We start from the raw sequence: 14,677 nt of genomic DNA on the forward strand, positions 1-14,677 counted from the left end.
CATGCAAAAGAGTACCCCATAGTAGCTCAGTGAGTTAATAGTTACTCCTGCTGAGCAATGCAAGCGTCTTTCTCTCCCCTCTTCCTCCACCCCCTGCATTCTCTTCCTCCCTGTTACCGATTCTTGTGTGCCTTGCACCCTGGCCTGAGTTTCCCCGGTGATGATTCCTGGATTTCCTTTACTGGCAGCCTCTCCTTAGTTACTCCTTTGTTGCTCTTGACAGATCACCATGGTGATGACCCAGCTTTAAACTTAAGATCATAGGCTCATAGGACTGGAGGTGGAAGGGACCCCAGAGGCCATCTTGGCTAACCCCCATATTTTATGGCTATTTATGTCTATAGATAACTATCTATAGATGTAACTAGGTAACTGTCTGTATCTGTCTACAGAGATGGAAATATAGGAAATAGGCCCAGGAAGTTAAGTGACTTGTCCAAGATCGTACTGGTAGTAAACATTAGAAATGGGATTTGAACCCAAGTCCTCTACTCCAACCCTGGCACAGCTATTGCCCCTTACATAAGTTCCTGGCTGTGGTCATGCTACTGTTTGACCTGCCTAACTTACAGAACCATATGTGCTTCTCCCCCACCCCGCCTCCTTTTCTTGACCCCCCCAAGACATTCCTAAAGACCTGAGAATTTTGCAGCTCCCATCACCATAGCCACAGAGATTATGACCAGCCACTGATTGTGGTAACTATACTACCTAGACAGGGGTGGGGAACCTGTGGCCTCGGGGCCAGATATGGCCTTCTAGGTCATTGGGTGCAGCCTTTTGACTGAGTCTAAGTTTTACAGAACAAATGCTTTTATTAAGGGAATTTGTTCTGTGAAACTTGGATTCAATCAAAGGGGAACACTTGAGGACCTAGAGGGCCACATGTGGCTTGGAGGCTATAGGATCCCCACCCCTGACTAGGGTTTGGGGAAAAGCTGTGGGCCAGAGAGGTTCATGTGGGAACCTTCCTAGAATCTCTTGCCTCACAGGCTTTCAACCTGTGTTATGTGTGTAAGCGCTGACCCCAATGGACCAGGGAGGAAACATGCTATCCATCTCCTGACAGAGGTGACAGACTTAGGGCGGAGAATTTTTGTAGACAACCAATGAGGGAATTTATTTTGTTTGACTACACATGTTTGTTATAAGGATTGTTTTTCTTTTCTCTTTTTAATGGGGTGGGAGGGAAAGAAAATAGATTTGTTCATTAAAATTTATTTTTAAAAATTCGGAGATGGAGGGTGCTACAGATGTAAAATGTTGCATGCACTTTCAGATGAGGCCACTACATTGTTTCGCTTAGTTGTTTTACTTTGTTACAAGAGACCTCTTAAACAAAAAACATCAATAAAACTTTTTTAAAACGGAGTAGCCTGTGGAGTAGTGCAGGGACTAAAACAATGACCACATATTGACCATTGCAAGCTTCTTCACATTGTTACTGCCTATTGCTGATTCCTCCATGGCTAGTATCCTGCCTTGAGTTTCCCTAGTTTCCTGGAGTTCCCCTTTTGGCAGTCTTGCCTTTGGCTCCCTCTGAATGAATCTCCATGGTGACGGCCTGGCTCTGAACTTGCCCCAAGCTCCTCCCCTCAGCCTTTCTCTAGGCTCAGCTGCTATAACAGTACCACACTATTTGGCATGCAGCAAGCAAGGGGAGGTAGTATTTGGGTCAGAGGACTAGGTATGTTTTACTGAGTGAAAATGGGTGATAATTCTGTGTATAGATTGGGCAGATCTGTGAGCCCCATGTAAGTTATATGCAGATATGTTTCATTTGAACTTGAGTAAGAAGCCCAAAGGCAAGATTTCTTCCCTTCTTGCTCAGTAAATAGCATTGGTCACCATCCAAGTGCCCTGCGTAGACAATAGGGAGTGGTAGACAAAATGTATCAAAACTAGAGTCAAAAGACCTCATTTTGAATCCTAAATCCTCCACTTACTTCCTTTTGACCTTTGGCACATTGCTTTACTTTTGGCTTTAGCTTCTTTCATCTGTGAAATGATGGATTTGGACTAGACAATTTTTGATGTCTCTTCCAATTCTGTGTTCCAAAATTCTGTGTTTCTTTGTCTTGAAGTCCAGCCCTGATGATAGATTTGCCCCTGGGCAAATCGTCTAACCTCCCTGATCCTGTTTCCCCATTTGCAAAATGGAGATGCTGATAACGTGAAGTCCATCTCAAAGGATTGTTGTGAGGAAAGTGCTCTGTAAACCTTAACACACTATACACGTGATAATTGCGTTGTGTCATTAATAACCATTAGTATGGTTATCATTAGGATGATTGCTAGCAATCTAATGCAAAAAGGAGGCTAATTGAGCCACACACTACATCCCAGTACTTTTTTAGCTTCAGGGATATACAGATTTCCATTTCTGATGCTGTCCGACAACTTCGGTCTTTGACTTTTTTGTCATCTCTGTGACTTCTACAATTTTCTCTTGTTCTCTTGCCCTCACCTCTGAGTGTCATGAGAATAAAATGCCCAAATGACTGGCTCCCTTCAAGACTCAGCTAAAACCTTTCCTTGGCAAGAAGTATTTCCCAGTCCCACTGAATGAATGCAAGTGCTTTCCTCTGAGATTATTTTCAATTGATCTTGCACATATCTCATTTATATGTAGTTGTATGTTATCTTCCCCTTGAGAGCAGGTGTTCTTTTTTCCTTTCTTTGTATCTCCTGGCTTAGTACAGTGCCCGGCACATAGTAGGCCCTTCATAAGTACTTTTTAGGGGCAGCTAGGTGGCGAAGTGGATAGAGCTCTGGCCTTGGAGTCAGGAGGACATGAGTTCAAATCCAGTCTCAGACACGTGACACTTACTAGCTGTGTGACCCTGGGCAAGTCACTTAACCCCGATTGCCTCATCTAAATAAAAAAGCAAATAAATAAATAAATACTTTTTGATCTTTGTTCAGTTGCCTTTGTGTTGCTCCATTTCTCTGACTCTTCCTTTTGTTTCAGTCTACGAAAGATACTGAACCTAGTAGGACTCAGTGATTATTTGATTAATTTGAGAAATTGATACAGTTTGTACCTGTACAGAGTTTATCTATCTTTTAAATATCATTAGCAATAAGCCACAGAAATGGATTCATTCTCTCTCTGTCTCTGACGTGTGTACGCGCATGTGTGTGTGTGTGTGTGTGTGTGTGTCTCTCTCTCTCTCTCTCTCTCTCTTTCTGTCTCTATCACACACACATATATTGACTAGCTAGTGAATGTTATCTTGACTTTCTCACTGATAGCAGTTATATTTCGTCAAGTCTCTGCTTGGTTATATAGTCCTTTTCACCTTGTGTTTTAAGTCAAAATGGTCTTAATCCTTTTAAGATTGGTATTGCATTTGGTTTCTAAACTTGCAGAAGCTGAATTACCATCTATGGATTGGGTGGGTGTTCAGGGCCTTTATAGCATAGCAGTTGAACCAAATTTTACTAAAACTGGAATGACTTTTCAAATGTTCTGTGTTTCCCTTTTTACCTTGACAGAGAATTATAAATAACTGACATTTACATAATGCTTTAAAGTTTGCATAGTACTTTATACATAGGATCTCATTTGAGCCAATGGCATTGTAAAGTAGGAATTGCAAAACTCATTTTGCCGGTGAGGAAATTGAGGCTCGAAGGTAAAATGACTTTTCTAGAGTCACAAAAGTATTGTCATAAGTGGAATATGATGAACCCTGCCCTTGCATTACTCTATCTACCGTGCTCCACTCTGCCTCTCTTCATAATAGCTGATATTTATATAGGCCTTTAGGTAAACAGATCTATCCAGTTATTTCTGAAATTTCTTTTGGAAGCCATAATTGATTGACTTCAAAAGCAAATCCAATCTAGTGGAAATGTTGCCTTGTATTTGAGTGCCTGTTTATGTCTTAGATGCCAGCCTGACCATCTGGGCAAGAACCAAATCTACAATTTTTGTCAATCACCAGAAAGCTCATTTAATGCTGTCCAGTCAGGAGAGGATGAACTTTGACTCTATTGACTTGCGTGATTGACTAGGTGCATGTCTTGTTTAAGCTATGCAGATAGGCAAAAATGGTGGGACTTTGTGCTTAGCTTAGCTGCCTTTTAACTACTAGCAGTGCTAGGACTAGAATTAGGCTGTATAAAAGCAAAATACAGTGTTGGGGAAAGGGGTAGTATGTGATGTCTTTTAACATGTCTTTATTTTAGTGGCGGCTAGGTGGCGCAGTGGATAGAGCACCAGCCCTGAAGTCAGGAGGACCTGAGTTCAAATCTGGCCTCAGACCAAACACTTGACACTTACTAGCTGTGTGACCCTGGGCAAGTCACTTAACCCCAATTGCCTAAAAAGAAAAAAAACCCCAAAACGTGTCTTTATTTTAAAGGCACATTTTTAATGGCTGAAAATTTTGTTCTTCTTGAGAGGCTGGAATTTATTTTGTGCTAAGTCCCAGGGAAGGTTCACAAAACCTTGGGGTGACCAGGGCAAGGGTGGGAGGGTGGGTGGGGGAACACTAAGAGTGGGATTTATTGAATTCTTTTTGTCTATCAAGTGCCAGTCTATACATATGAAGATTGAAATAGAGTCTGTTAAGAGGCAAAATTATGCGCAACCTGAGGTCAGGAGAGACCTGGCCTCAGACCCTGCCTCTGAAACCTTTTCCAGGTCATTTAACTACCCTAAACCTCAGTTCCTCATCTGTGAAATGGGGATAAATAATTCTTGCAGTCACAAGTTTATTGTGAAGATCTAAGGAAGTGATTGTATGTGAAATGCTTTGCAGATCTTCAATAGCTATATAGGTTTTTTCTATTATCATCATTATCAGGAAGAGGTGGTGGAAGTTCAACATGGAGAACTTTGTTTAGGGTGTGAAAAAATCTTGTTCTGGCTGTCTTCCCCAGGCAAGAAGTTCAACAGATCTAAAGTAACTCAAGTTTTGATGAATTGGACTAGAGTCTCCTAGGATAAAGTTTGCCTCCTCTATTCAATTTTATTATGCTCCTCTCCATTTTGCTATAATGTACAGTGGTGGCAGTAGTGCGTTTTGAAGGAGTTAGTGGTAAATCTGGAATGGAGCACTTTATTATTTGCTTCCCAGTTTCCTCGGGTTGAAGGATAGTGCTAACATTTATTTCTGCCCCTGTCATCTCCTCTGACAGTTTTGCATGGTGTCCTGTAGGTCACAACACAGGGACTTGGCAAGGCAGCAGCTTAGCCAGCAAGCCTGAAGTGTCAAGGGATCTTACACTAGCTCCCTGATCCACCATCAGATAAGGTCAGCATGCCGTTTCATTCTAATGTGTGCCACCTTTCACTTGAAAACCAAAAGGACCTTGCTGTAGAAACTTTAAGACTTCCCTTCCAACATTCTTATAAAAGATGGCCACTGAATTGTAGCAGTTGGCCAAGGAGGCAGAAATATTTTCCAGGGTAAGAGGCCAGGGTGCTGGCACCAATCTGTTAGTTTAATATAGACACATGCATCTTTGGAAAAATCCGTGCCACATTTTTAAAAAAGGTCACACAATTCTAAATATAACAGCATTGTGATACATTTTTTAAAATCTCATTCATCAATTGTAGTTGAGTAGTCATTCATTTCATATTTAGCTTGAGATTCTCAAGGATAGAAACAGATACAGACTATAGGATTCACGTCTTTATAGAATCACCCATTGGAGCCATATCAAAATACAGTGTTTCTGTATATGCATGTGCCTAGCTGCACATATACACACATATATGTATGTATATGTAGGTATGCATATATTTCTATCTCCATGTATGTATACACACACACACACTTCTTCAAAAGACAATTTCAGAGTCACATAATCTGAGTTGGAAGAGATCTCCGAGACCACATTGTCCACCTCCTTCTTGAAGAATGCTCTCTGTAGGGGCAGCTAGATGGCGCAGTAGATAGAGCAGTGGCTCTGGACTCAGGAGGACCTGAGTTCAAATGTGGCCTCAGGCATATACCACTTACTAGCTCTGTGACCCTAGGCAAGTCACTTAACCCCATTGCCTAACCACAAACAAACAAACAAACAAACAAAAAGAATGCTCGCTGTAACTTACCTGACAAGTTTTTTATCCTTTGCGGTAGGATAGACTTGCAATGAGTAGGAACCTAACACCTCCGAGGACAGCCTGTTCTACTTTTGGAGAACTAATTGTTAGGAAGATTTTCAAATCTAGACCTCTTTGAGTCTCCAGCTCATTGTTCCTAGTTTTGTGTCTGGGGCTGAGCAGAACAGATCTAATGCCTCTGTCATGTAGCAACCCTTCAAATACAGCCCTTGCTCACAGTTAGCATGTTCGCTCTAAGTCTTGTGGTTTCCATTTTCCTTCACCGCCCTGGATGCCTTTGTGGAGGGACAGTCTCCCCCTTATCAGTGTTCTCCCTAAAATGTGGTGTCCAGAACTGAACCCAGCATATGATATGACCTGACCAGGACAGAGTAGAGTGGACCTCTTGCCTCCCTCTGTCCTGTACATTATCTCTCTCTTAATGCAGCCTAATTGCATTAGCTTTGGGGGGATATTGATTCATTGAGGTTATAGTCCACTAACCTCTCATCCCCAGATCTTTTTTTAGATAAGCTGCTTCCTAACCTCACCTCACCTATCTTGTCCTCTGCAATTGATTTTTTTGTGCCCCAGTGTAAGCCTTGACATATGTCCCCATTAAATGCCATGCTATTAGACTTAGCCCACATTGTAGGTTGTCAAGATCTTTTTGGATCTGGATTGTCATTTGCTTTGTTAATTATCTCTCCTAGCTTTCTGTCATCTGAAAATCTGGTAAGCTTTGGCAGCCATGCCCCTAGCCAATCCTGAATAAAATACAACACAAGAGTCAGCCATCTCTAGGGCATGCCACGAGATACCACCTTCCAAATCTGTGTCAGACCATTAATGCCTCCTCTTTGAGTCCAGCCATTCAACCAGTTCTAAATCTGCTTAATTAGATTATTGTCCAGCTCACATCTTTCTGTTTTTCCCCCCACATCTCTCCATTTTCCACAGTTCCATGGGCTTTGAAGACAAACTCTTTAGGATTAATTTCTCTTTACCTTTGACACTGACTTATTACATTTTTTTAATATAAAGTCACAGGTTCCCCTCCCTAAAATGAAAGGTAGTCTCTACTCCCCTTCTTCTTTAGTTTTGTTCATTTAATAATCAATGACTAATTCTCCATGTCTATTCTAGTTCTGTCTGTTTAATTAAGTACTCATTGGACCTAAGTCTGTTTTCCTTGAGTGCCTTGTTAGTGCTGCCAACCCCCGCACCCCCAAAAAACACTTTCTTCTCTTTCCCTTCATCCTTTTGGAATTGTCATAGTATTGCAGTGAATGGGAGTCAGCAAACTTCTCTGTTCTTTAACATAAAATATTATTCACCTTAGGTGCATAGGCAAATAGCTATTTTCAAGATTGCATATTTGACCCTGCTGCTTCATCAGAGGCTACATTGGCTTCATCTAGAATTTCTGAATGCTTAAGAAATGAGAAGTTTATTACCATGACCTATTTGTCAGCTGGGTTTCTTATTGATCTAAAGTGCAGTGGATTAGAGCTTTTTATTTCTAATCATTTCTCTTAACCAATGACATTGAATATAATGATGTCTTTTAAAAATACCTGGAGGTAAATGACTAATTTTTAAAGATCTGTTGCTTCCAATGTATTTGGTAATTTACTGAATGAATTTCACTCTAAGGGATAAATATGTACTCTACAAGGATGTTTTTTAAATGTGTGTTTTATACATAACCCTGTTAAATTTGATCTTGTTAGTTTCTCTATTCATTTGTCCCCCACTTCAGTTATTCCTACTAACTTGGTGTCATCTTTTTAATAAATCTGTCCATCCATAGGCTTATGGGACTTAAAACTAAAGGATCTTTAGATGGCCTAGTCCAATCCCTTTACCTTATAGATGAAGTCCAGAGAAGTAAAGTGAAATTCAAGATTACAAAAGTGGTATCATCTACATCTTCATCTGAACTATTAAGGAACACGATGAACAGGGCAAGTAGAGAGCTTCTCTGAGTGCTCTGAGGAATCACATTCTATTTGTATTTTGCTCTTTGCAGCTAGGTCTAATATCTCATACTAAATGATAAACTCCATGATAGCAGGAAATCTGTCACACTCATCTTTTTATCTCTCCTAGCACAGAACACTGGGCCTCCTGATAGTGGGCACTTAAAAATATTTTTGAATAAATGAATTTGAAGTTCGTATCCAGTACCTGGATGGATTCATACCAACAGAGCTAACCAGATGCAACCATAAATATTTCTACATAAATACATTATTAGTAAGAGACATGTTGTAGAAGGTGGTTCTGCATGTTTAGAATAGTCATTCCATGGGGAGAAGAAGGAGAAATAGGGCTGTGCCTCTGAAACTTGTAGCATTATGAGAAATTTCAAAATAATTTTTCCTAGGGAAGCTGGTTACTTCAGACATACTTGGAGTTGGTCTATTGTCATGCCTTTAGCTTCCTTTTCATTTTGAGTTTAATGTTTTTTAGTTACTTAGAACACTTTTCTCCTATAATTAAGCTATCTTTTGTCGGATTAATCTTCTTAAAAGCTTGGCAATATCTTCTTAACAGTGTGTCCCTGCTTTGCTGTAATCCCTGTGTTATCATAGCATGGCCGAGTGATGTGATCTGCGTTCTAGATCCAACCCCCAATCAAGGCCAAACATTGCTTGTCAGATTTAAGCTGTGGTGCTTAATTTGCTCTGGCTCTGATGCCAAGCTTTATTTGGGGGGCACCAGAGGGGTAGGCTTCCCTAGCAACATGGGCCCATACTCTGATTGCTAACTGATCTTATGATGACTAGAAGGTATGCCAGATGGCCAGACTTGCTCTCCCAAATCACCGTGTCCATACATAGGTTTGGTGGGCCACTGTACTCTAGGACCTTCTGGCTCGTTACCCACCTAGACTTAGAGCTGAACAGGGTTCGATTTGCCATAGCCTGGACCACAAAGCTCTGTATCCTAAACGTTGCTCATTCCAGTGCTGGGTGATGTGGCATTTTTATTAATTCCCAAGAGTGTATGAAAAAGCACATATTTGCTAAGAAAGGTTTTGACTGAAAAGACTTTAAAAGCTGAAACACAATGTGAGTTATTCGTAAAGGGGAATGTCAGCTCTAGTGCATCTTCCACATAGCTGCCACAGTTCCGACCTTGCCATTTCACTACTCACAAATTTTCAGTGATTTCCTATTACTTCTTGGATAGAACACAAACATCTCTATTTGACTGAATGGATAGAGGGGTGAAACCAGAGTCAGGAAGACCTGAGTTCAAATTCAGCCTCAGACACTAGCTATATAACCTTAGGCAAGTCACTTAACTTCTGTCTGCTTCTGTTTTCTCAAGTGTAAAATGGGAGTGATAATAGCACTTGGCTGCCAGGGTGGTTGTGAAGATCAAATGAGATATTTTAAAGCACTTAGAATAGTACCTGGCACACAGTTGACACTTAAATGTTTGTTTCTTTCCTTCCTGGCATTTAAAGTCTTGCCCATGATCTGGTTTTTCCCAGACTTCATTCATATTACTCCCCCTTACACGCTCTGGCCCCAAGTCCCCTGTACACTGTATGCCCACTTCCCTCTCCATGCATTTGTGCAGGCTGCCCCCCATGCCTGGAATTCCCTCATTCACTTCTGTCTCTTAGACTCTCTTGTTTCCTTCAAAGTTCAGTTCATCTACTACCTTCTATTTGGCTCTGTGTACAGGGAATATACTGACTGTGAATCAATCTTTTACTATCTTAGAGTATTACAGGTCTAAAGCTGGAAGGGGACTCTGAGGCCTTCTAGCCCAATCCCCTCATTTTACCGAGGAGGACACTGTTAAGTGACTTGCCCAAGGCCACATGGGTGAGTGTTGTAGACTTCTTGGAATGAGGCAAAGGAGCTGTCACCAAATGGTGAGTTCCAGTCAGACCTCTGTGAACCTCATTATCAGGTACTTACTAGTTACCTGACCAAATCTCTCATCTTCCCTGATGTTTGAGTGAAAACAAATCTATTCTACCTTCTGCCACCACAGGAACTTGCAAGCCTAGTCAAATGGTTCTATGTCCACATCCAGTGGCTAGCAAGTTTCCACCTTTTTCTTTTCTAATCCCTATAAACACAGAGTTGTCACTTACCTAGGCAAAACCCCCTTTCTCCTTTCTCTTGCCTCTCACTACTTGTTCATACCCATCAATTTAAGTGTTATCCTTCCTTATCCCTGCTCTCTTTTGCCCTTGGTTTCCATTGTGTCCTCCCAGTTCCATTATTAACAAACTTCTTTTCATCTTAAGCTGCTTCTTCTCACTCTTTCTGTCTAACTGCACAGAAACCTGGCTCCCTCAGAAAACACTGTTCTTAGCTCTCTCATCTCCTCTCCCTCTGCTGCACTGAGCCAGGAGGAAGAGTAGGCCTGCTCCTTGCTATTCTTTGCCACTTACAGCTTCTCTCTGCTCTTATCACTCATCCATATTTCCTCCTTTGAGGTTCACTCCATCCATCTCTTTCACCCTAGCTAGATCCTTGTTGTTATCTACTAGCCACAAGAGGATTTTCCTTCCTCTCTCAAGGAGTTCAGCATTCTCTTTACTACATATTTATATTACATTTATTACATTACATATTACATATTTACTACATATTTATTTACCCTTACCCATCCTGGCCCATCTCCATTTGTCCTGATCCATATCTGTCTGCCCGACCCACAGAAGAAAGTGAGGCTGATGACTTTGCACAGCCCTCCCTTACTTAAATCCAACTCACTTACATGTCGTGGCATCACCTCTCTGATGTCATGGTTCTCTTCCGAGAACGAGGGACAAACAGCAGCCCTTATGCTTGACAACTTCAGATAGACGTGTTGATGTCTCCTCAAGCATCCTGGACTCCCAGTTTGTTAACCTCTTCAGCTTCCATGACCTTTACCTTCAGTTTCTCTCCATAAAGTGTTTTATCCATATAGAACTCTGAAATTTATTCTCTCTGATCACAGCCTACTCAACTTCTTCCATTTCTCCCGAGTCTTCTGATCTTTTTTAAGCTTGTCCTTTGTCAGACACTTTTTGGCCATCTGACTTCGGGCAAGTTATTTAACCTCTTTCAGCCTCAGTTTACTCTTCCGTAAAGTGGGAGTTGATACTAATAGCACCTACCTCAGGTTTGTCATGAGAATCAAATGATAATATTTGTAAAACTCTTTACAGTGCCTTTAAAGCACTGTATAGATGCTAGCTATTATTATTATTTTTAAATGTCTTATAATAATAGCTAACATTTATGTAGCACTTTACATATGCCTATTGTTTGTAACCCTGGGAGGGAGGTGCTATTATTATCCCCATTTTGCAAATTAGAAAATACACTGATAGAGGCAAAGCAACTAGTCTAGGGTCACATAGCCGGTAAATGTCAGAGGTAGGATTTGAACTCAAGTCCTTCTATCTCTGTGCCCTTTAGTCAAACAGTAAAGATTTATTAAGTACCTACTATGTAGCAAGCACTAGAGATACAAAAAGATGTGAAGGATGGTCCCTGCCCCCAAGATGCTTGCGATGTAATGGTGCTATACCACCTAACTCTCTGTGCTAGCTGTTATTATTAATGTCATCCACTCAACACTGTCTTTCCCTTTTGGTCAGGCCGTCATTTCCCCCTTTTGCAGTCTTGATCCTCTTGTTAACCATACTGTATATGTTCAACTTACACTGCCTTCTGCTTTCAAATACCTTGCTCTTGTTCTTTTGCTGCCTGTGTTTTGGTAAACTCCCAAATATGTTACTTCTCCTGCCTTCACTCCTATACTCGAGCTGCTAAACTCTGATAGACAGATTCACACAACTGTGCTGACTGAGGCCACAAAAAATTTGATATCTAACCTCGACTCACAGCTCCACAGTGATCTTTTTATTCTTCACTAATTAACTCTATCATACTACCCTCTGCGGTTGATCTAAACCTTGGCTTTGTTTGTGCAAAAATTTTTCAATTTAATGTAATCAAAATTATCCATTTTGCATTTCATAATGTTCTCTATCTCTTGTTTGGTCATAAATTCTTCTGTTCTCCATAAATCTGACAGGTAAACCATTCCTTGCGCTCTCAGTTTGCTTATGCTACCAGCCTGTGTACCCATTTTGACTTTATTGTTGGCCTTTTCTCAGTGCTTATCCTACTTCCTATGCCTGCCTCATTTGACACTCTTGACCATCCTCTCTTCCTGGGTACTCTCTTTGACTTTTCTTGACATTGCTGTTGTGATTCTCTTCCTACCTGATTGCTCCTTTCCAGGCTTTTTTGCTTATCGTCACCCATGTTCTTTCTCCTCTCTGTAATTTCTCCCAAGTCTCTGTCCTGGGCCTATCTCTCAATTTTCTTTATGCCTTCTCTGTTGGTAATCTCATCAGCTCCTGTGAGTTAAACAGGTTCTGTCTATGCAGATGACTCCCAGATCTCCCTAACTCTGAGGCTCCCTCCAGTCCCCACATTGGCCAACTGCTTTTTGGACCTAGGTTCAAATCCCGCTTCTAATTCATACTTACCTGTGTGACTTTGGACAAATCACATAGTCTTTCTGGGTCTCAATTTCTTCATCTGTAAAATGAGGGGATTGGACACCTCTGAGGTCCCTTCCAGCCCTAGATCCAAAGTTGTGGATTGTCCCATAGACACCTCAAACTCAGTATATTCATATTAGAGCTTATTATCTTCCCTGCTTTTTGAAGGCATCATCATCTTTCCAGTAAACACAGATCCACAGCCTTGGAGTCATCCTCAATTTTCTCCTTAACTCCCTATACCCAGTCTATCCCCATGACATAGTTCAAATTTCTTTCTTCTCTGTTCACACAGCCACCAGCTTAGTTCAAGCCGTCATCATCTCTCACCTGGACTCTTGCAACAGTGTGCTAACTGGACTCCCAGCTTCTCCTCTCACCTGTCCATCAGCTGCCTTGCTGCCCCCAAAACGTGTGCATTGAATTTTACAAGGAAGTAACAGTTGCCTTTTGTGTTCTCTTCTTGGTTTTTTGTTTTCTTCTGAGTATTTAAAAATGTTTTATTGATATTCTTTTGTCTTTTTGTATCACTGTCACTAACCACTAACACTGCCCCCCCACAAAAAAATTTTTTCTCTTGGAACAAATAAGTATAGGCAAGCAAAACTAATTTACTCTTTGACTATGCCTGAAAACGTGCGTGTCACTTTGCACCTCTGCTCCATCACCTCCCTGCCAAGAGGTGGGAAGCATGCTTCAACAGTATTTTAAAGTCATGATTAGTCATTGCATGGATCACATTTCAGTCTTTCAGACTTGCTTTCCTGCATACATTGTTGTAGTCATTGTATAAGTTATTCTCCTGGTTCTGCTGTCTTCAGTCTGCATCAGTTCATGATGTCTTTCCAGGTTTTCTCTGAATCTGACAGTTTACTTTTCCAGGGTTATTTCACTGTTCTTTGATATACTCTGTGTTCTAGCCAAACTTGGGTATTTGCTGTTCCCCAAATGGTACATTCTACCTCCTGCCTTAGACACTCTTAGCCCAGGAGCCACATCCTCTGCAAAGCCTTGCCTTAGAGCCCTCCTCAGATAATTGTATACATACTTACCTGTTGTTTTCCCTTTGGGGAGAGTATCTAAGTTCCTTGAGGGCTGTAACAAATTTTCATTTAATGTTTTTGTCTCTGGAGGCCAGCTTTGTGCCTTCCTTGAGTTTAGTAAGTGCTTCATTGCTTTGGAGTAATCCCTCCAGTTAGCACTTTCCCTTTCAAGAGAAAAAAAAACCAAGCAAACAAATAAAAAAAAAACCCTTGGTATTTACTCTTGTCTCCAACCTCCATTGACTGCGTACTGCTGCCCTTCAGGGTGGGAAACTGTTTCACCTTTGTGTTTTGTTTTGTTTTGTTTTGTTTTTTCTTCCACCACCATCATCCCTTATTCTTCATTAAAAGTGCTTAATAGATGTTTATTGAATTCTTGATCTGCAATAGTGTGAGTTAAATGTAGCCATCCGCATCTTTAAATCTTGGATTGCAAACTGTCTGGTGCCATTCATTCTGATGGCAAGTCAGCACAGGACTTAAAAAAGCTGTTCAGTAAATGCTGTAGCAAGCATTGCTCCACCTTCTCCATGCATTAAGAAGTGTGTCATTGTTTCTGTCATTGATTTATTTCCTACTTTTTCTAATACTTTATTAACTTTTTGGCTTTTGTTTTCATTTATTTTATTTTGTTGGTTTTTCTTTTATGTTTATATTAAATTTTTAGTGATGCCTTTTGGATTTTGGTTTGGTTTTTTTGTTTTTGGGTTTTTTGGGGGGGCTATCTCAGTTATATGTGTTATTGATACCTCATATATAGTTATATATGCTACTGACACCTCAAGCTGAACCCTCTTTGTAACAAAGGGGAACACTAAGATTACTTTTGAGCAAAGCTTACTTACCTGATTTTGGGGAAAATAGGCAACCCCAGAGGTTTGGATTCTCAAGAGACACAGCTGAGCCATCTGTCATTAAATCGTTCTCCTTCTGGATTTTAATGGGGTAAATAACAAAGTAAGCTAGGTATAAAAGAAGAATTGAAGGACCAATGCCACATTCCATAGAGGCTTGCTTCTTACCCGATGTGTGGGT

At 40.8% G+C, this 14,677-nt stretch overlaps 1 protein-coding gene across 2 annotated transcripts in view; it reads left to right on the forward strand.

Moving 5' to 3' along the window:
- TOP1 (DNA topoisomerase I) overlaps nt 1–14,677 on the forward strand; it is a 115,669-nt gene that overhangs the window by 34,671 nt on the left and 66,321 nt on the right. For both annotated transcript variants that reach the window (XM_020998614.2, XM_020998613.2), the window contains exon 3: nt 12,895–13,011. In XM_020998614.2, the coding sequence (XP_020854273.1) occupies nt 12,895–13,011 (117 nt within the window). The remainder of the gene's footprint in view (nt 1–12,894; nt 13,012–14,677) is intronic.

The sequence above is a fragment of the Phascolarctos cinereus genome, unplaced genomic scaffold, assembly GCF_003287225.1.
Source record: "Phascolarctos cinereus isolate Bilbo 61053 unplaced genomic scaffold, phaCin_HiC Scaffold_2;HRSCAF=192, whole genome shotgun sequence".
NCBI lineage: Eukaryota > Metazoa > Chordata > Mammalia > Diprotodontia > Phascolarctidae > Phascolarctos > Phascolarctos cinereus.